We start from the raw sequence: 22,085 nt of genomic DNA, 5'->3' as shown, positions 1-22,085 counted from the left end.
ACATTTCCCAATTTCTCCACATTTGTGCCCGTGACCCTCAGCAGGGCTGAGCTACTCGTCCGTGACACCACACGGACACAGCGAGATGGCCCCGGGTGCCGGGTTTGTGAGGGGCTGGCCGGGCTCCGGCCCCTCCTCGCTTCACGTCCGGGAAGCGAAAGCGAAAGGGTTCGGGAGGCGCCGGAGGAGCCGCCGGGAGGGCTCGGGAGGTGCTCGAGGAGCCGCCGGGAGGGCTCGGGAGGCGCCGGAGGAGCCGCCGGGAGGGCTCGGGAGGCGCCGGAGGAGCCGCCGGGAGGGCTCGGGAGGTGCTGGAGGAGCCGCCCGGAGCTGCTGCACCCCAGGGTGGTGCCCCCTGCCCGTGTCCCCTGCCCTTGTCCCTGCCCATTCCCCCTGCCCGTGTCCCCTGCCCGTGTCCGCTGCCCGTGTCCCCTGTCCCTGCCGGTGGCCCCTGCCACCTCCCCGTGTCCTTGCCCGTGTCCCCTGCCCATTCCCCCTGCCCGTGTCCCCTGCCCGATCCCGGCCGGGTCCGGCGGCTGAGCGCTGAGGGAGCCCCTCGGGTGCCCCACGCCGGAGTCCCGGGTAAACCAAGGGAAGCCATTGTTCATTTATGCTTTCACTTTTCTTTTTTATTTTTTTTAATCCAGGAAACTGCACAGAAGTCTCTGAACTTTGGCTGCTCGGGACCCATAAGCTCAGTTTCAAGCCTCTGAGTGAACCAGGTTCGGCGGTGTGGGCTCAGAACCAAGGTGAGGATTCCCGGGTGAAAGGGTCAGAACTGCCAGGATGGGTCGGGAATTTGGGCTGGTCCTGCTGGGATCTCGTGCTCAGACCTGTGGAAAATCCAACCTAAAACTTCCAGGATCAAACCTTGCCCTGCAGCCCCAGGTTGGCTTGGGAGTCTCTTTGGCATCTCCTCCTGGTCAGTGGCCTGGGAACTTCCTCGAATTCCTTTTTATCTATGTCCACAAAGTGTTGTGGCAAATTATTCCAAATTTTAAATTATCTGCTGTGCCAAAGTGTTTCCATTTGTGTTAAACAGGTTTTGCAGAATCCCAGCATGGTTTGGGTTAAATCTCATCCCAATCCAGCCCTGTCATGGCAAGGACACCTCCCGTTATCCCAGATTATTCCAGCCTGGCCTTGGACATTTCCAGGGATCCTGGAACAGCCACAGCTTCTCTGGGAATTCCATCCCAGCCAGGAATTCCTTCCCAAAATCTCATTTTTCCCAGTGTGCAGCCATTCCCTGTGTCTTGTCCCTCCATCCCTTCTCCCAAATCCCTCTCCAGCTCTCCTGGAGCCCCTTCAGGCCCTGGAAAGGGCTCTGAGCTCTCATTTCCTCCAGGTTCTCAAGCACAGAACAAAAAGCTGTTCCCAGGTGTGTAACAACACAAAAGTAACCTAAAGGTAAATACAGAACTACCAGAGCAGCAAAGCTGAGTTGTGCACTGCAGAATTCCTCACATCTGTTTCTGCCTTTATTTCCTAGTAAGGAAGGAGGTTCAGATACCCAATATCTGTCTTTTTTTGCCTATGTAATTATACATTTATATTGAAAAATTCTTTCAGCTCAGCACAGCTTCTGGTATTCCTGATGTTCTATTGCATAAAAAATTCCCAGACAATACACACAGTGTTGTCATTTATTTCCCCTGTTCCCTCAGGTTTCGATGGATGATGCAAGCCCCCCATTATCTCTGCAGGACAATGGTTTTGTGAGTATTCCAAAATTTTACTCCTCTGCCTGGGAGGAAAACCTGTGTTTGGCTTTTGTATCTCTGACTGGAGGTTTGTGCTTTGTCTCACCTTCTTCCACCCTTTAATACTTGGGGCATTCCTCATTTCCCCCTCTGTTTCCTGAGGGAGAATCCCATTCCCAAGGTTGTGCAACACAGATCCTCTCGGAACTTTCTGTGCTGCCTCTCTTGCTCTTCTGTGTTTGGGGAGGATTTTAGGGGAATTTCCCTGTTCCTGGCATTCAGCTCCAGCAGTGCTCTGCATGGGATTTTCCCTGGCATTCATTGTGTTTTCTTGGTTATTTTTTTCCTTTTGTCAGGATGGAAACTGCTGTGTGAAACCATTTTTTTTTTTTTAGTAAAATTCAGGCATCCTTTTTCTTATTATCTTCCAGCTGTTAGCACGTGCATCCTTTTTATTCCCTGGAGTGAAGGAATATTTTTCTCATTTTAACTAAGACACAGATGGGTATTTCCCTGTTGCTTAATCTGAAACTGGAAGAAATACTTTCTATTTTATTATTTTTAGGAAATACCCAGCATTTCCAAGAGAACTGACAAGATCATCTGATTCAGATTTTTTTCCATGGATTATCTAATTTTGACCTTTTCCATGATTAAATTTCATGTTTCCCATTCAAGCTTTATGTAATCTTGAGTAAAAAGGGAGGGAATATTTCAGCAGATCTCTTTGGATTTATTTTTTTTTTCTGCAGAATACTGCAGCCATAGAAAGAGAACATAACAGAGATTTTCTTCTCTCCCTGGGCTTTGTAGTTTCCCTGCCCTTGTGAACTTCTGCCCTGAATTTCAATTCTGAAATTATTCTTTTATCACCTTCCTTCTTATTACCTTTTATTATCCAATCTCCCTGAGCTTGGAAGATCTAAATCCCATTTTCACTTTTATTTTTTTTTGTATTGACACCTCCTGGAGGAACTGCTGAGAAAGCACAGAGTGGGTTTGAGGGGCTTAATTCTGTGTGGCAGAACATGGAAACAACTTGATTTATTATTTAGCTAAATATTGACCTGTGGATTTCAGCAGTTGGGTAATCAGAAAATAATAATGGCTGGCCAGTAATTCACATTCTTGTGGATTTTTGTCCTGTCCAGCCATTAAAATAATTCAATGATTTAAGTGAATGATGTTTCAAATTTTTTTAAATTTTTATTATTTTTTAAAAATTATTTAGAGTGTCTCAGTTGTTGCCCAACAGAGGAGAAAAGCAATGTGTCCCTTTTTTTTTTTTTGCAGAGTGTGGTATACAATGATCCTCCTGGGACATCCAGGGAAGAGATAGAAAACCTCAAGGAAGAGCTGAACACGTGGAAGGCAAGTTCTGTAAAGCACAGGGAATCATGGAAATTTGCTAAAAGAGAAAGATTGCATCCTTCTAAAATCACATTCCCCACATTTATAACATCTTGAATTTGTTCTGTTCTTCAATGCTTTATCCTTGTGTTGATCCCACTCTTGTAAGTTTAATATTTACCCAAAGTGTTAAAAATAAATAAATACCAAGGGCTGACCCAAGGTTTTGTTCGTCCCTGTAGAAATAAATATTTTAAAAATTGAAAATATTTTTTTTTGCTATCCAGAAAAGAGTTGAAGAGGCTGAAAATGTAAAGCTTGACCTTACTCTCTCCAAATCAACTGCTGATGAAGAGTGTGGTAGAGCAGAGAAGCAGCTGGCAGAGCTGAAGGAGCAGGAGAAGCAGTGTAAGGACAGAATGTTCAGCTCTGAGGTATGGAGAAGGCTGGGGCTGTTTGGAGGGTTGGGATTAGGAAAATGGGAGGAATATTCCCAATTTCAGTGGTCCAATGCTCCACACATTTTTTACTGCTTTAGTTTTTCAATAAAAATAGGCAAAGAGTGCAATAAATGGAATTTATTTGGGGATGGAACCTGACAAAACCAATCTTCCTCTTGCAAGATTCTCCCCTACAGATGAGTTTCAGGTCTGGGAGAAGTGGGTAAAGGCTCAGGGAGGTGCTTGCAGTGAGCTTTGGCAAATCACTGCTGAGAAATTATGGCTTCAGGCTGTTCAGACACAATTAACAGCTTAGACACACTCAGGTTGGTGAGAGATTTTCTCAAAGCTGATTTGAGTTCTTTAATCACAAAAGTTTGGATTTTTAAATATGAGAAATTATGGCTTCAAGCTATTCAGACACAATTAACAGCTTCAACACACTCAGGTTGGTGACAGATTTTCTGAAAACTGATTTTGGTTCTTTGATCATAAAAGTTTGTATTTTTAAATCTGAGAAATTATGGCCTCAAGCTATTCAGACACAATTAACAGCTTCAACACACTCAGGTTGGTGACAGATTTTCTGAAAACTGATTTGGGTTCTTAAATCACAAAAGTTTGGATTTTTAAATCTGAGAAGTTATGGCTTCAGCCTATTCAGACACAATTGACAGCTTAGACACACTCAGGTTGGTGACAGATTTTCTGAAAACTGATTTTGGTTCTTTGGTCATAAAAGTTTGGATTTTTAAATCTGAGAAATTATGGCCTCAAGCTATTCAGACACAATTAACAGCTTCAACACACTCATGTTGGTGAGAGATTTTCTCAAAGCTGATTTGAGTTCTTTAATCACAAAAGTTTGGATTTTTAAATCTGAGAAATTATGGCCTCAAGCTATTCAGAGACAATTAACAGCTTCAACACACTCAGGTTGGTGAGAGATTTTCTGAAAACTGATTTTGGTTCTTTGATCATAAAAGTTTGTATTTTTAAATCTGAGAAATTATGGCTTCAAGCTATTCAGAGACAATTAACAGCTTCAACACACTCAGGTTGGTGAGAGATTTTCTCAATGCTGATTTGGGTTCTTTAATCATAAAAGTTTGGATTTCTACCCAGGAAAGGTCATTGTCACCATCAGGCTCTGGCCTTCAGCTGATGGGAAGAGGTGCAAGTGTCTGCAGTGGTTCTGGAGCCACATCCTGTCACATTCCCAGCAGGAAATGCTGGGTTTGGTGACAGAGCTTTGTGTCCAAGCAGGATTCATTGTGCAGGAATTACAGAGCAGGCAGGAGGAAGGAGAAGGACACAAAGAGGGAAGAGCAGCAGCATGGCAGAAACCCCCCAGGTTTTGCTGAAATGTATTTCTGTCTTTATTAAAAGTGTTTCATTCTGCATTTCGTGGTTTTGGCCTGTAGCAGGAACTCCTTCTGCTAAACCAAGAGAACACTGAGCTGAAAAAAGAGATTGAAAAGCTCAAAGAAGACCTGAAGGAATACAGTTCCCAGGATAACCTGGTAATGGAGTGAAATATTTGGAAATTTGTCTTTTAGGAGGGCAGATTTTGATTTTCAGAGAATGGTTGGGGTTAGAAGTGACCTTAAATCCCATCTCATTCCAACCCCAGGGACACTTCCACCATCCCAGGCTGCTCCAAACCCTGTCCAGCCTGGCCTTGGACATTTCCAGGGATCCAGGGGCAGCCACAGCTGCTCAGCCTCCCCTAAATTTGTCCCTCTTAGGTCAAAAAGTTGGGGCCATTTGCTCAACATTTGAACCTCTACTAATTTCAATGTAAAATAAACCTGAAAGTTTCTTATTTTCCCTGGCAAGACAATTTGAAGCAGGCAGAGGATATAAATCCAAGAGGAAATAAATCCAAATAAAAATGGAAAATTAAAAAAGAATTAAAAATGGAAATAAATCCAAGAGATACTGAAAGTGTCAGAGGAATGAAAACAAGCAGACATTCATTCAGTGGAAGCATTGGTAATTTTCAAATTTTCTTTTTCCTGTGTCAATTCTAAAATTGGAGATCCAAAAGAAGGTGGCAGAAATGAAACTGAAGTTCAGTCACCTGGAGGAGATGAAGGATGAGGGGGCAGATGTGGACATGGACACTCACTGTGTTTTTGGGGCAGCCACAAAAATCCCCTTCAGACTCAACCAGAACCAGGCACTGCTGACTTTTGAAGATGAAGAAGGTAGGATGAGTATTTTAATTAGAAAATTAATGTTTCTGATGTGTTTTACCTGGTGGTGGTGAGGTTTCCCCCCAGGGGTATTTTGAATGGAATGGGAAAAAAAAATCTTGTGTTAATATTTTATACCATAAAAGCATCTTTTGACAGCTTAAAAGTTTAACTGTTCCCACTCAAAATCTGTTTTTATGTTTGTAATTAATAATATATTTGCTATATTTATTGTCTGTTATTTTAATAATATTGTTTATTGTTCATTATTATTAAAGTTGATGCAATCTTTTGTTATTATATTATTTGGCCTGCATAAAACCACAGAGATTTTATGGGAATAGACATGGATGCTTGGGATCTGGTTGCTTAATTATTATTTATTTCTCCTTTACTGATGCAAAAGGAGATTTTTTTTTAAAAGACTGGGGAATAATTGGGGATTTACAATGATTAAACAAAGCTTTTCATGTCTGATTTCCCTCAGTTGCCCAGAGGCTGACAAAGAAGAGCAAGCACTGTGTGAACCTGGACAACAGAACAGCAAATGTGACAGTGAAGCCTTTTGAGCTTGACATGGGATTCCAGTTTGAGGTAAACAACTGGAAAATGCAACTTTCAAAATCTGAGTTCTTCAAAAGCTTTAGGTTGGTTTTTTTCCAGTGTTTTCAGTCACAAAGTGCACAAAAATTTGGTATTTTTAGCTCCATGTCACTGTGTCTGGAAAGAAGATCAACGTTTCAGAGATCCCTGAGCTTCCCATTCCTAAAGATTGGATGAGAGACAAACTTGAGCTGAATTTCTACAAAACTGAGCAGGCAGCAGGAGGAGGAGAGATCAAAAATGTGACCTACAACAAGGGGGCTGGGACAGCTGTCATCACATTCCTCAAGCCTGGAGGTAGAGTCTGCAATATTTTCTTCTCCCAGTTCAGGCCAGATTGATCCTGGGTTCCATTCTGGGCTGAGCACTGAGTGTTTTAAACTCAGGGGAGTTCCTGGATCCCTCAGAGATGGGGGTGAATAAAGAAATTTTTCATTCCATCCTTTCTCAGCAGACACAGCCTGCTCACAGTTTGTGAGCTTGCTTTCAAAACTTTAAAAAAAAAACTTTATTTTTTTTACTCTGCATTGCCAGACACTCATACTGCAAACAGAAAATCAGGAAAATGTATTTGATTTTTAGCTCCTGTTGCAGTGAAGTTGGACAGACATTCCTATTGCCCAACTGGATGGAATTCCTCTTAGAGCAGCTGCTTTAGATTTATTTCAGAGCTTTTATGGGCATTTAATGATTTTGCTTTTTTTTTTAATAAACTTTTTGCAGAATGCACACACTACATTAGATTCTACACCCAGCAAGATGAGTCTGGTCTTTGAAATGTGTATAAAATCTTGGTTAAATTATATTAAATAATTAATTGGGTTTGGTTTTTTTTTCCTTATTTTCTTACAGCAAGCAAGAACTTTGTGGGATGCACTAAATACCCCTTCTATGCAGAGGGAAGGTGCTTCAGCCTTTGTGTCTCCCCAGATTTTGATGCTCACTTGAGGAAGTTTCAGGTAAAAAAAATGATGGAACAGAGAAGTGAGAAAGAGGAGAATGGGCAGAATTTTCACTCCTGAGTCCTTTTGTGTGGTTAACAATGGGTGTGAAACAGGCTGCTGATTTCTTGTGTTGCAGTAATTTATTTTTAAAGGCTGTGCTTGTCTTCCCTTGATGGAATTATCTCAGCACTCCCCACGTGCCTGGGCTGGGCACTTTGGGCTCTCCCAGGATCCCAAAGTCCCAGCAAATGCAACATTTGTTCATTCATCCCTGGATTTCAGTCCTTCCTCCAGCCCAAAGTCACACAGAGTTGCTCATTGTGTTCTCCCTCCACTTGTTAATGAGTAAAGATCAGCTCAGCGCTGTGATTATTAATTAAACCTTGGCAATTAAGGCACGGGCTGCAGTGTGCAGGGTTCTCTGCAGGTCTGGGTGTGTGCTGGCAGGGATTTTATGAGAGATCCCCAAATCCAGAGTGTGGATGCATTAATGAGTGCAGGACACAGCAGTTCAAGTGTGGGCACAGAATTATGGAATCACAGAATCTGGGCTGGAAGGATCATGGACAAACACCCCAAAATCCCACCCTGGGCATCCCTGGAGTGTCCAAACACTCCTGGAGCTCTGGGAATGTGCTGGGGAGCCCCAGCAGCCTCTGGGGGAAGAAAATCCAATCTGAAAATCCATGGCCCAGCTCCAGCTGTTCTTCCTCAGGTTGGCTCTGTCCCTCAGGAGGAAGCTCCAGGCTGGGATGAGTCTCCTCACTCTCCTCCAAGTGCCCTCAGCTGCTCCCCCATGGCCCCTCCAGACCCTTCATTGTAGTGTGAATCCAGAATTCCTGCTCTTTCCAGAGAAATTTCCATTACCCAGAGATCCCAGCCACACCTAGTGAGGAATTTCATCCCCCCCTCTCCCTGGGAATGCTCAGCTGCTCTGTAACCAGCTTTGTTCTTCCCTCCCCAGCCTTACTGCAGGGTTTCCAAGAAAACCATCCTGCTGAAAGGAATCCCAGAGGTGGAAGAGGATGAGGAAAGTGTGCAGGACATGATTGAAATCCACTTCCAAAAGCCAAGCAACGGCGGGGGGGAGATAGAGAAAATCAAATTCAACTCCAGAGGAGCAACCTATGTTTGTTTTGAGGAGGATGTTGGCAGTGCCTCCTCAGAAATCACAGGGAACTCGTGAAGTTCTGAGGTTTTGTTGCTCAGAGGAATTTCTGTAGATGTTGTGCTTTAATTGATGCTGCAACAGAGGAATCCCAGCCTTTCTGATTTGCAGAGCTCCTGTGCTGCAGATGAAAGGCACAGCCCAAGCCTTCAGCAGCCCCTGGAACAGAATCTCAGCTTTTCTGCAACTTTGCATATTTAAAACGCTCCAGAGTGGGATTATTTCTTACATTCTGGATACAAAAGCCATATTTAATCCCAATCCAAGGCTCCTCACGTCACAGCCCTGCTTTGTTGAGGTGCCAGAGTTTCAGAAGGTGGCTCTGACACAACCCCAGTCCTGCTGAGGTTCCTGAGTGCCACCAGAACTCAAAACACCTAAAAGAATCCTGTCATTTCATAAATTAGAAAAAAACAACCCCTGTGTTATTTTATCCAGTAATTTAATAAAGCTATTTTTATCAAAATAGTGACAGAATTAAAATAGAAAATGGGGGTGCAAACCCAAGAAATTGCACTCAAGAAATGCCCTGGAATTTGCTGCCTTTAGCTGTTCAGCTCCTGCCTGTTTTATTGTTGGATTTTAATATTTGTTTCTGCTATTAAATTTTTCTTCATTTTTATTCGTTATTTTGGTTGTTTTAAATTATTGCAGCCAAGGATTGTGCCTGGTTTTGTAACAGTGCTGGGGGATTTGGTTATCTTGGAGTCATTTAACAAGGAGAAATGTTTTTCCTTTTCTGCTGTCATCCTTGCAAAACAAATCCTCCTCTGACTTTGCACTTTTGCCACCCTTGGGGGCTGAAATGGTCCCAACAATCTTAACTCCAAACCAACATGTGCCTGGCATTGAAAATAATTTATTTTCAGGGTATTTGACATCTTGATATGCAGGGGAAGGAGAGTGCACTGAGAAAAGCACTGCAAAAATACCTCAGGGATGATCATTCCACACAAACTGCTAATTATTCCAGACAAACTGTTAATTATTCCAGACAAACTGTTAATTGGCAATGGATAAAAGTTGAATATGGAAAATTAAAAGGCTGTAAGCACCACAGTTTTATTTTGAATTTGCTGGTAAGTGAGATACATGGGACTGCAGCACCTCTCACTGTTTAGGGCCTGCAAAGGCAGGGGTTGGTTACCTGACCATTGTAAAATAATAATAATAATAATAATAATAATAATAATAATAATAGTAATAACTTCAAAGCAGTGCTGAAGAATTTAAGGAGATTGTGCACTTTTGCACTCTCAAAAACTTGGTAAGACCAGACATCTTAAAAAGGAAGGGGGAAAAAAACCTGAGAAAGGTAAAAAATGTAATGAATTTAAACTGCATCTCACTGATAATTATTGAGAAGTAAATCCTGAAAAAGCTTAAAGTTCCCATAAGGAGTAGTGAGAAGCTGCAGGTTTTAAAGCTCAGAAAATAAATCAGATTTTTACATTTTAAAGACAATGTCTTTTAAGTGTCTTTGTCCCTGGTGAATTATGGCTTGTGATGATTACCCTGTTAAATTTTCAAGCAGCAGTGGTGCTTTAAAGGCTGGAGATTGGTTTTAATAATGAAAAATAAGAATAAAGCACCAGTGATGTTTCTGTAAAAGTCAACATCCTTTTTCCTGCCCTGCTGGGGTGACTTTCTCTCGGGCTGGGAGGTTTTTAATGCCCAAATTACACACGGGGACATTTGCAGGTGCAGCCTGGGGGTGTCCTGGGGATGTCCCTGGGGATATCCTGGGGGTGTCCCTGGCCAGGTGGGATTTTGGGCAGGAATTCCTGCCTGGGAGGGTGGGGAGGGGCTGGCACAGGGTGCCCACAGCAGCTGGGGCTGCCCCAATCCCTGGCAATGTTCCCTGTCCCTGCGTGTCCCTTTCCATGTGTGTCCCTGTGTGTCCGTGTCCCTGTGTATCCCAGTCCATGTGTGCCCCTGTCCCTTTCCATATGTATCCCTGTCCCTTCATGTCCCTGTGTGTCCCTGTCCCAGCGTGTCCCTGTCCATGTGTGTCCCTTTCCATACTATCCCTGTCCCTGCTTGTCCCTGTCCCTGCTTGTCCCTGTCCCTGCTTGTCCCTGTCCCAGCGTGTCCCTGCCCATGAGTGTCCCAGTCCGTGTGTATCCCTCTCCATGCATGTCCCTGTCCCTGTGTGTCCCTGTCCCTGCCTGTCCCTCTCCATGCATGCCCTTCTCCACGTGTGTCCCTCCCTGTCCCAGTCCACACGTCCTTCTCCCTTGTCCCTCTCCACGTGTGTCCCTGTCCCTGTCCCTGCCCATATATGTCCCTCTCCATCCACGTCCCTGTCCTTGCGTGTCCAAACCAAGCATGTCCCTCTCCACCTGTGTCCCTGTCCTTGTCCCTGTCCCTGTCCCTGTCCCTGTCCCTGTGTGTCCCTGCTCTCTGTGCCCATTCCCATCCTCACAATTCCAGCCGGGCAGGGCGGTCCCGGTGCCCATTCCCATCCCCGTTCCCATTCCCGTTCCCGTTCCCGTTCCCATTCCCGTTCCCATTCCCATTCCCATTCCCGCAGTTCCAGCCGGGCAGGGCGGTCCCGGTGCCCGTTCCCATTCCCGTTCCCGTTCCCATTCCCGTTCCCACCCCCGCAGCTCCAGCCGGGCAGGGCGGTCCCGGTGCCCGTTCCCATTCCCGTTCCCGTTCCCATTCCCGTTCCCACCCCCGCAGCTCCAGCCGGGCAGGGCGGTCCCGCAGGGGCTGGAGGCGGCCGAGGGGCGGCCCCGCCGCTTCCCCGCAGCTTTCGCTTTCGTTTCCTCGCCGGGCCCGCTCGCTCCGGGCCCTTCCTGGTGGGCTCACCTTCCCGGCAGGGTCCCCTTCCCGGCAGGATCCCCGTTCCAGCAGGATCCCCATCCCGGCAGGATCCCCATCCCGGCAGGATCTTCATCCCGGCAGGATCCTCATCCCGGCAGGATCCCCATCCCGGCAGGATCTTCATCCCGGCAGGATCCTCATCCCGGCAGGATCCCCATCCCGGCAGGATCCCCGTTCCAGCAGGATCCTCATCCCGGCAGGATCTTCATCCCGGCAGGATCCTCATCCCGGCAGGATCCCCGTTCCAGCAGGATCCCCTTCCCGACAGGATCCCCTTCCCGGCAGGATCCCCGTCCCGGTGGGGTCCCCATCCCGGTGCAGCAGTGACCATGGCAAGTGTTGGAATGCGGGGGCAGAGAGGGGCAGAGCCGGGAGGAGCTGGGGAAAAGCGCTGGAAAAGGGTGGAAAGGGAGCTGGAGAGGGACTGGGGACGCGGGGAATGACTGCACACTGGGAAAGGGGAGATTTGGGTGGGATATTGGGAAGGAATTGCTGGCTGGGCTGGAATTCCCAGAGCAGCCCCTGGATCCCTGGGAGCAGCCTGGGACAGTGGGAGGTGTCCCTGCCATGGCAGGGGTGGCACTGGATGGGCTTTAAGGTCTTTTCCAACCTAAACCACTCTGGGATTTGCCAGGAAGCCACAGCAGGAGCCCAGAGCTGCTGCCCCATCCCTCCATCCATCCTTCCATCCATCCATCCATCCATCCATCCATCCATCCATCCATCCATCCATCCATCCATCCATCCTTCCACCCCTACATCCATCCTTCCACCCCTCCATCATCCATCATCCATCCATCCATCCATCCATCCATCCATCCATCCATCCATCATCCATCCATCATCCATCCATCATCCATCCATCCATCCATCCATCCATCCATCCATCCATCCATCCATCCATCCATCATCCATCCATCATCCATCATCCATCCATCCATCAATCCATCCATCCATCATCCATCCATCATCCATCCATCCATCATCCATCATCCATCCATCATCCATCCATCCATCCATCCATCCATCCATCATCCATCCATCATCCATCCATCCATCCATCCATCATCCATCCATCCATCCATCCATCATCCATCCATCCATCCATCCATCCATCCATCCATCCATCCATCCATCCTTCCATCCCTTTCCCTGCCTCCTTCCCTCTCCATACCCCTCCATCCCTCCCTCCCTCTCTCCACCCCTCCACCCCTCCACCCCTCCCTCCATCCCTCTCTCCCTCCCTCTCCATCCCCTTCCCTCCTTCCCTCCCTCCCTCGCTCCCTGCCGCAGCAGCTGCTCTGCACAGACGCCTCTCAGGAGCCATTCAGCACAAACCGTGTGTTCTTGGGGTTTTTTTCCCCCCCTAACCCCACTCGCAGGCCCGAGTGTTGCTCCCAAACACCAGCTGGGGAGGTGTCGGGGCTGTCTGGCAGCCGAGCCGAGCTCCGGCTGTGCCAGGCGTGACAAAATCCCGCCTGCATCTTCGGGAGTGTGTCCTCACTGCAGCCCATCATCGCTCCTGGCGTTCAGGAAAAGCTCCTGGCTCTCGGAAATCTGGTGTGGGATGAAAGGGAGGTCGCTGGGTTTGTCTGCAGAGCCCTGGTGGTCCCCAGGATTTCAGGATTTTGGACAGACATCACTCCCTCAGCAGCACTGGAACTGGGATCATGGTTTAGGCAGCCCAGGTCCAGAAAAAACAAGAAAAAGAAAGGAAAGGAAAGGAAAGGAAAGGGAAAGGAAAGGAAAGGGAAAGGAAAGGAAAGGAAAGGAAAGGAAAGGAAAGGAAAGGAAAGGAAAGGAAAGGAAAGGAAAGGAAAGGAAAGGAAAGGAAAGGAAAGGAAAGGAAAGGAAAGGAAAGGAAAGGAAAGGAAAGGAAAGGAAAGGAAAGGAAAGGAAAGGAAAGGAAAGGAAAGGAAAGGAAAGGAAAGGAAAGGAAAGGAAAGGAAGAAAAGAGAAAAGAAAAGAAAAGAAAAGAAAAGAAAAGAAAAGAAAAGAAAAGAAAAACAAAAAGACAAAACAAAAAAACAAACAAAAACCACAAAAAAAACCCTAAAAACCAAAACCACAAAAAAACCCCAAACAAAAACAAAAACCAAAAACAAAAAAACCCCCCAAAACAAACAAAAAAGCCCACCAAAAACACCCCAAAGAAAAAAAAAAAACAACCCTCAAGAGAAGTTTTAAAGCATTCAGATTAAATTCAGATGAAAGAATTCCATTTGAAGACGGAGTGAGTGACCTCAAGTACTGTCACTGACAGCTCTGACAAACCAAATTTTATCTCCCTTCTCCCAAAAAGTTTTCAATTTAGTCAGTGCTCCACAGTTTGCAGGGATTTTTGGTGTGATATTCCCAGTGAAATGTCAGTGTAATAGGAATGGAAGGAAAATCTGCTCTTCCTAAGGAGATGTGGCTGCAAATCCTGTTTGGGATGGGGTTTGTGTTTGCTCCTGGGGCTTTCTGCTGGAATTCCTGTGGGAGGTTGGGTGGTTGTTCCATGCTCTGCCAGCCTGGGATGGTGTTTTCCCAATTTTCCAAGATTATCCATGTGTATAAATGGGGAGAGCTGAGTCAGAGCACAGCCCCAGATTCCTGAATTTAAAAGGAATCTGCCCCTTCCACTCTGCAAGGAATCCTTGCTGAGCACCACATGCAGCTGCAATTTTTCCTTCTCTTCTAATTTTGAGCCTTGGAACCAGAGGAAACCACGTTACCAGGAGAGAAACTTAAATTTAGTGCTCATTTTTCCTGCTTTGAGAAGATGCTGAGAGGGTTTAAATGGCACTTAAAGCCATTTTTTTTAGTGCACAGCAATGCAGGTGCACTGAGATGTGATGGAGCAGGATTAATTAACCCCTGAATGCCCGTTGCAGAGGGAGTGGGAGGCTGGGATGTCCCTCCTCATTTATTCTCTTATTTCTGCACAGGCCACGGGCCAAGCTGCCAAATCCAGGAGGACAATTGTCATTGCTGGTGTCCCAGCTGGCCTCCTGCAGGATGAGGTCATGGCTGACATCCTCACCATCCACTTCCAAATGTCCAGGAACAACGGTGGGGACGTGGAGGAGGTCACGTATCCCACACCCAACAAAGGAGTTGCCTACATCACCTTTGAGGATCAAGCAGGTATTGACATTCCTGTGCTAAAATATTATTTAAATCACATCCCCCTTCCCCCCCCCACAAGAATTAGCCCCAGCATGTTGATCCCAAGCCAGATTTTGAATTTTAAATTGGGATTTTATAGAGCTGGGAGGCTGAAGCCTCTCTGGCAATCAGGCCAAGTTGGAGGATTTTATTTCTGCTCGTTGGAGTAATGACTCACTCGTCATGCAGAGCGGCCTGTTTGTTTTGCAGGAGCAAATTTATGCCATGAATAAAGTATTATTTCTGTAGTCAGGCTCTGGGGAATGAATCTCTGCCAATTAATGTGCCAAGGAGACGGGCTGGTGTCTCTCTGAGCAGTTTGGAGTAATCCATAAAATATCAGTGGAGGGTATTGAGTGTGGGGACATGGAGGGTTCCAGCAGCCTGGGGCTGACTCAACAAGTGGATCTGGCTTTGTTTTCAGTTGTGGAGAGAGTTCTGAGGAAGGATCAGCATCTCCTGCAGGACAAGAGGCTCTCCAGGCTCTACCCCCTGAGCGTGACCCGCTACTGCCAGCACGTGAGCTCCTCCCTAATTAACCTCATCGTGCTTAATGCCTCATTAACCACCCCTTAACTTGTCCATCCCACCCCTCCAGGCCTTCCTCTGTGTCACATCCACCCTCAGCATGGCTGTTTTCAGAGGTCACTGTGTTCTGGAGGATCTGGTGGAGGAGATGAAGAAGCAGAGCCCGGATTTGGATTTTGGGGTTTTGCAGCCTGATGGGCGAATTGCTGTGCAGGGCTCCTTCCCAGCACTCAGAGCACTGAGAGAATTCCTCCTGCTCAAGGCAAAATCCCTCTCAGAGGGGGACAGCAGAGAGGGGAAACCCCATCAGAGACTGAGGAGGAAGCTGCAGGAGCACAGAGGCGCTGTGGAGATGAGGAATTCCCCTGAGGATGCAGCCAGGCACAAACAGACGCTGCTCCTGGACACGGATATCTATCACTACATGAGGTGCTTCCACCCCAAAACGCTCCAGGCCAGCAGTGTTGACATCTCTGCTGTCACTGAGGGTGACATCACCACGGTGTGCATCGAGGCTGCTGGCAGGAGAGCTGCTGATCACGGATGGAGGGCCAAGAGGAGGATTGAGGATTGCTCTGTGGAGCTGCAGAGGATGCTGAGGAAGGAGAGGATCAGCCTCAGGGGGCTCAGCAGGGCTCAGAGGGAGAGGTGCAAGCAACTCTGGCAGAATTTAACACCCAGGTACCCTGCAGTGCTGCTCATCCCTTGTGACACCCATCTGGATGTTGTAGGGACCCCTGCAGATGTTCTGGGGTTCACAGAGGATGTGAAGAGACACTTCAGGTAGGAGGGGACATTCCTGGAGTTTGTTCTTCTCACCCTGTGGCACTGCAGTGTCACCTTGTCCCACTCACAGGCAATTCTGCACGGGAGGGTGACCCCAAAAATACCAAATTAAGGTCACAGCCAATGAAACCAATTGGAAGAAGAAAATAAACCATTTGGAAGGAGAAAAGAAACCATTTGGAATAAAATAAACCAATTGGAAGAAGAAAAGAAACCATTTGGAAGAGGAAATTAACCATTTGGAAGAAGAAAATAAACCAATTGGAAGAAAAGAAACCAATTGGAAGAAGAAAAGAAACCAATTGGAAGAAGAAAAGAAACCAATTGGAAGAAGAAAAGAAACCAATTGGAAGAAAATAAACCAATTGGAAGAAGAAAAGAAACCAATTGGAAGAAGAAAAGAAACCATTTGGAATAAAATAAACCAATTGGAAGAAGAAACCAATTGGAAGAAGAAAATAAACAAGTTGGAAGAAGAAAAGAAACCAGTTGGAAGAAGAAAAGAAACCCATTGGAAGAAGAAAAGAAACCAATTGAAAGAAGAAAAGAAACCAATTGAAAGAAGAAAAGAAACCAATTGAAAGAAGAAAATAAACCATTTGGAAGAAAATAAACCAGTTGAAAGAAGAAAATAAACCATTTGGAAGAAGAAAATAAACCAGTTGGAAGAAGAAACCATTTGGAAGAAGAAAAGAAACCATTTGGAAGATTAAACCAATGATCTCTGCGTTAGGGAGCAAAGAATTTAAACCTTTTTCCATCCAGAAAAAACCACATTTCCCTTTTAATACCTCTCATCCCAACTTGCTGTCAAGGAGTACATGATGAGAAAATATTTTTTTTTTTTTAAGATGGGTGAGAAACACTTTAGGGAAATTCTGTGTGAGGTTCTGTGAGGAGGTGACCAGAGCAGACAGGAATGGGAAAATTTGGGGGCATTCAGGTTTTAGAGTCAGATTCTGTTTATGCAAATCTGTTTCTGTATCCACTACAAGGCCACAAAGGGTTTTTTTAAAAAAAAAACAACTTAGAAAATAGCTTTTATTTTGTGATATCTGTGTGTTTAGAATATTTTGTCAGCACACCCAGAGCACCAGCTCTTCTGTCTGATATGCAGGGAAAGTTTTGGGGGTTTATGCCATTAAAGAAAGGAGTTGTCCAAAACTCCAATACATGGTGTCTGTTTTGTTTTAACCAAATCCCAGGTTTTTGGTTGGGAGCCCAAACCTGAAGCCCAAGAAATGCTGGAGGCATTTTCTTGTCATGGCTGGTTAATCATTGCAGTGAAAGGTGCTAAAGCATTTATTAGAAATGACAGAGCAGCAAGCTGATGGGCTGGATTGGGAGGGGGCAGCAATATTTAAGGATTTCTTCCTTTCCATGTTCTGCAGGTTCCCCAAGGGGCTCAGGGATGGGAAACTCTGGAGCTGTTTGGGGTCATCCCAAGTTTTTCAACCTTGTCAAAGAGAAAATCCTCCATGAAGGATAACCCTTTAATTAAATTAGTGCTGTTTTCCAGTGCCCACACTGAGCTCACATATTTTTTTTCTGAAGAGCCTCATTTTTTTTTTTATTTTTATTTTTTTCTGATTCAGAGCTTTGGCATTTCCCATTTGCTGAACTGGCAAGGCAGTGACACTGGTGCCTGAGGGGTTTTTTTGGAGCCACTTTTGGCATCAGCAGCACTTCAGGTGTCCTTCAGGTCTGATTTGCTGCCAAACAACTCTCTTCTTGCAGTCACAACCCCGAAGCCTTGAAATCACAGCTGAAAAAATGTTCCTTGTGAATGCTGGAGCAGCTCCTCTCCACATTCCCTGTGCAGCCCCTTTGCCCCCACGTCCTTGGCACCCCTTCAGCCTTATCCCATTGTTCCCATCTGCTCCCAGCCCCGGGATGTCACTTCTGCAGACAAAAAGAGCTTTTTTCATTTTTTTTTTAATGTGTTTTGTTTGTGGAGTGCTTTGCAAAGAGGCATCTGGGAAAAAGAGGAGCTGTTGTGCTGCAGGGCTGTTTTTCCAGCTTGGATTTGGGTGGGAATGCTGCACCTTTGGCACCTGGGATGGATCCAGTGAGTGCAGGAAAAACAACCAGAGCACCACCAGTGAAACAAATCCCTTCCCTCACCGTGCCCACCCCATGGAAAACAATGAATATTCAGCTAAAAACCCCTCCAGGCTGGTCATTGCCATGAATATTCCAATAAACCCAAACAAATCCCTGCTGGGGCAGCTCAGGTTTGCCTGCTCTGCCTCTCACTGTTGTTTTTATGGCAAGCAAAGCGTTGCTGTGTCTGTGAAATTCCACTTGAAAAATATTATTTGTGTGTGTTGGAGAATATCTGGGGAAACAGCTGGTGTTGCTGGGTCTGGTGTGGATTCAGGATTCTCAGGTTTGCACATTAATTTGAATTAAAAAAGTGCTCAGGAGAGCTCGACAAAATATTTGTGCCCTCACTTGCTGCCCTTTGCCAGAAGGGGATAAATAACAGTTGTGAAAATACAAAACCTGATTTTGATTTGAGGCACAACTCCTGCTGGAAAAGCCTAAAAAAAAATAAAAATAAAAAAAGGGGCAGAAATAGCAGAATGTGAGCTCAGTTCCTGGCAGCACCTTGCTGGAGTCAGTGGGGAAAACACTTTAAAAACACCTTAAAAACACCTTAAAAACACCTTTGAAACACATTTAAAGCACCTGAAAAATGCCTTAAAAACACATAAAAAACACCTTAAAATGCCTTAAAAACACCTTAAAAAACGCCTTTGAAATGTCTTAAAAACACCTTAAAAAACCTTAAAAACGCTTTAAAGACACCTTTGAAACACATTAAAAAGCACCTTAAAAATGCCTTAAAAACACATTAAAAACACCATTGAAACACCTTAAAAACGCCTTTAAAAAGCCTTAAAAATGCCTTAAAAACACCTTAAAAAAAACCTTAAAAACGCCTTAAAGGCACCTTTGAAGCACATTAAAAGCACCTTAAAATGCCTTAAAAACACATTAAAACCACCATTGAAACACCTTAAAAACACATAAAAAACACCTTAAAAAGCCTTAAAAGTGCCTTAAAAACACCTTAAAAACACCTTAAAGACACCTTTGAAGCGCATTAAAAGCACCTTAAAAATGCCTTAAAAACGCATTAAAAACACCATTGAAACACCTTAAAAACACATTAAAAGCACCTTAAAAATGCCTTAAAAACACATTAAAAACACCATTAAAACACCTTAAAAGCACATAAAAAACACCTTAAAAACGCCTTAAAAACACCTTAAAAGTGCCTTAAAAATATCTTTAAAACGCCTTAAAGACACCTTTGAAGCACATTAAAAGCACCTTAAAAAATTCCTTAAAAACACATTAAAAACACCATTAAAACACCTTAAAAACGCCTTAAAAATGCCTTAAAAACACCTTAAAAACACATAAAAAACACCTTAAAAACGCCTTAAAGTCAGCTTTGAAATACATTGAAAGCACCTTAAAAATGCCTTAAAACGTATTAAAAACACCATTGAAACACCTTAAAAACACATAAAAAACGCCTTAAAACCACCAAAATTTGAGGGATATCCCTCAGCAGAAAAATATTTTCCAGTTTGGAGGCCAGAGCAATGTCCTGGCTGTCCAGAGGGGCTGGGGGAGGTGATGCAGCAATGATTGACTGGAACCCTGGAGCATCCCTGACACAAAGAGCTGCTCCTGCAGGGCAGGGAGGACAAAGCCTCCCCTGTTCCCATCAACCTGAGCATCCCATTGTGCTCTGGAAGCGTGGATGCCATTCCTGCAGGAAAAAATAAATTTAAAAAAAAAAAATTTAAAAAAAAATTAAAAACAAAAAAAGCACTTTTTGCAGATTTTTTTGGTCCCCAAAGCTGCGTTTGTTTCCGAGTGCACAAACTGCAAAAGAGCTGTGACAGCTCCTGAAAAATTGCAATCCCACAGGGATATTCTGAAGGAATATTCTGCTTTTGAGAGCTGTGCTTTATTTAAAAATAACCCCCGGTGTAAGAAAAATAAACAGAGTTAGGAACAATTATCTCATTATCTGAAACGACTTTCACACCTACATCTTCACCAGGCCATGCTGGAGATTGGGAAGCAACAAAACAAGATGAAAATGGGAATATTTTGTCAAAACCAGGTGAAAATGGGAATTTCTTATCAAATCCAGATGAAAATGGGAATATTATATCAAATACGTGTGAAAATGGGAATATTTTGTCAAATCCAGATGAAAATGGGAATATTTTGTCAAACCCAGGTGAAAATGGGAATATTTTATCTAACCCAGGTGAAAACAGGAATATTTTATCTAACCCAGATGAAAATTGGAATTTTTTGTCAAATCCAGGTGAAAATGGGAATATTTTGTCAAACCGAGATTAAAATGGAAATTTTTCGTCAAACCCAGGTGAAAATGGGAATATTTCATATAACCCAGATGAAAATGGGAATATTTTATCAAACCCAGGTGAAAATGGGAATATTTTGTCAAATCCAGGTGAAAATGGGAATATTTTGTCAAACCCAGGTGAAAATGGGAATATTTTGTCAAATCCAGGTGAAAATGGGAATATTTTATCAAACCCAGATGAAAATGGGAATTTTTTATCAAACCCAGATGAAAATGGGAATATTTTGTCAAATCCATGTGAAAATGGGAATATTTTGTCAAACTCAGGTGAAAATGGGAATATTTTATCTAACCCAGATGAAAATGGGAATATTTTACCAAACCCAGGTGAAAATGGGAATATTTTGTCAAACTCAGATGAAAATGGGAATATTTTATCTAACCCAGAAGAAAATGTGAATATTTTATTTAACCCAGATGGAAATGGGAATATTTTCCAGCTGAGGGTGGCTGTGAGTCCCTGCAGCCATCCAGGGGTGGATCCCACCCAGAGAGAGGAGATGGATTTAGCAGGGATCTCCCCTGGCTGCAGGAACAAACCCTCATTCTTGTTCTGGAGCACATCTTGTGCAAGAGAAAAGCAGCTGTGACCCTGCCCAGGAGGCTGGAAATTATTTCTGCATTTCTCAACCCTTCTGTGGTGGCTTCTCCCTCACAGCCAGGGTGGTCGGTGCTCCAGGGTCTGTGCCTTCCATCCAGTTTAATTCCAAAGTAATTTCACGATTATAAGCCGCACCTGATTATAAGCCGCACATTACAATACAGGGTGTGATAAAAGGTGTCTGTTCTGTCACCATCTGCTGAGGGTGGGGCAGTGATCCTGATCTCTGTGGGAGATATTCTGCTAATGGGCATCCATTGAAACCAGCTGGGGCAGTGTTCTTTATCTCATGGGATATCTCCTGTTCATGGCCATGGTTTATAAACCAGCTGGGGCAGTGTTCTTTATCTCATGGGATATCTCCTGTTCATGGCCATGGTTTATAAACCAGCTGGGGCAGTGTTCTTTATCTCCATGGGATATCTCCTGTTCATGGCCATGGTTTATAAACCAGCTGGGGCAGTGTTCTTTATCTTTTCACAGCCCATCCTTCCTCCAGCCAGTCATTTTCTGCTCATGGCCATTGAGTCCCACTGTGGGACTGATAAAATTACTGCATCCCATTGGGAGTTGCTCCAGCCAGGGGGAAGAGCCCAACATTTCTTACCAAGATAAAAACAGAGGTTTTGGGACACTAAGGGAGCCCCTTTCTCCACTGGACTCCAGAGGAAAACCGGATTTCTCCACATCCCCACTGGAGCTCCGGAGGGAAACTGCACCTTGTACAGGAGCACTGCTCCAGCTGAGCCACATCTGTCACTGCAGGAGGATGCAGCCACCATGGGATGGGACTGCTGCCAACACCCTGCCTGACGGGTGTCAGGTTGTACTCTGACTGTGTCAGGGTTTGGGGTTTGTTCTTTGTAGTGCTGTATTTCTATTTTAATTTCCCTAGTAAAGAACTGTTATTCCTAATTCCCATATTTTTGCCTGAGAGCCCCTTGATTTCAAAATGATAATAATTTGGAGGGAGGGGGTTTACATTCTCCATTTCAAAGAGAAGCTCCTGCCTTTCTCAGCAGACACCTGTCCTCCAAACTGAAACAGCAACTTTTCATTCTCTGTCCATATATAAGCCACACCTGATTATAAGCCGCACTTTGGGTTCGGACCAAAATTTTAGTCAAAATGGTGCGGCTTATAATCATGTAATTACTGCAATTCCTTTGGCCCCCTGCCTGCAGCTCCCAGTGAAAAGATGTGTTCCACCCCTCTCTTCTGGGAGAGGAATCTTTGCCACCTTCACCTAAATTAGAGGATGGGAGTCCTCCCTGATTTCTGAACATAACCAGGCAACCTGGCCAAGGAGATAAAAATAAATCATTAATTTAAATTATGATTTAAAGCAAACCAGAAAAATCTAGTAAG

The 22,085-nt window shown here is 44.7% G+C and overlaps 2 protein-coding genes across 4 annotated transcripts; both read left to right on the top strand.

Moving 5' to 3' along the window:
* Nucleotides 1-237: 237 nt before the first annotated feature.
* Nucleotides 238-9,587, top strand: NMI (N-myc and STAT interactor). Of its 3 annotated transcripts, none has more exons than XM_033064037.1 (11): nt 238-342; nt 645-746; nt 1,665-1,715; nt 2,994-3,071; nt 3,338-3,484; nt 4,918-5,013; nt 5,532-5,700; nt 6,176-6,282; nt 6,393-6,588; nt 7,144-7,250; nt 8,200-9,587. In XM_033064037.1, the coding sequence occupies exons 3-11, from the start codon at nt 1,671-1,673 to the stop codon at nt 8,419-8,421; spliced, it is 1,167 nt and encodes a 388-aa protein (XP_032919928.1). In that variant the 5' UTR covers nt 238-342; nt 645-746; nt 1,665-1,670; the 3' UTR covers nt 8,422-9,587. The 3 variants fall into 3 exon arrangements, with proteins under 3 accessions (XP_032919928.1, XP_032919926.1, XP_032919927.1); XM_033064035.1 differs by having other exon boundaries at nt 4,915-5,013; nt 8,200-9,584; XM_033064036.1 differs by lacking the exons at nt 238-342; nt 645-746 and having other exon boundaries at nt 1,591-1,715; nt 4,915-5,013; nt 8,200-9,584.
* Nucleotides 9,588-11,506: 1,919 nt separating this feature from the next.
* On the top strand, nt 11,507-15,844 carry RBM43 (RNA binding motif protein 43). Its single transcript, XM_033064934.2, has 4 exons — nt 11,507-11,564; nt 14,163-14,361; nt 14,807-14,901; nt 14,981-15,844. The coding sequence occupies exons 1-4, from the start codon at nt 11,562-11,564 to the stop codon at nt 15,695-15,697; spliced, it is 1,014 nt and encodes a 337-aa protein (XP_032920825.1). The 5' UTR covers nt 11,507-11,561; the 3' UTR covers nt 15,698-15,844.
* Nucleotides 15,845-22,085: the final 6,241 nt, after the last annotated feature.

The sequence above is a fragment of the Catharus ustulatus genome, chromosome 7 (genome assembly GCF_009819885.2).
Source record: "Catharus ustulatus isolate bCatUst1 chromosome 7, bCatUst1.pri.v2, whole genome shotgun sequence".
NCBI lineage: Eukaryota > Metazoa > Chordata > Aves > Passeriformes > Turdidae > Catharus > Catharus ustulatus.
This window is presented reverse-complemented; position numbering and strand designations above follow the sequence as displayed.

Coding starts and splice junctions, on each gene's coding strand:
- NMI (XM_033064035.1), top strand. CDS start 1,671: ATGGATGATGCAAGCCCCCCATTATCTCTGCAGGACAATGGTTTT. Junction 5,701..6,175: donor GACTTTTGAAGATGAAGAAG/GTAGGATGAGTA, acceptor GATTTCCCTCAG/TTGCCCAGAGGCTGACAAAG. Junction 6,283..6,392: donor ACATGGGATTCCAGTTTGAG/GTAAACAACTGG, acceptor TGGTATTTTTAG/CTCCATGTCACTGTGTCTGG.
- RBM43 (XM_033064934.2), top strand. Junction 14,362..14,806: donor CACCTTTGAGGATCAAGCAG/GTATTGACATTC, acceptor CTTTGTTTTCAG/TTGTGGAGAGAGTTCTGAGG. Junction 14,902..14,980: donor TGACCCGCTACTGCCAGCAC/GTGAGCTCCTCC, acceptor CCACCCCTCCAG/GCCTTCCTCTGTGTCACATC.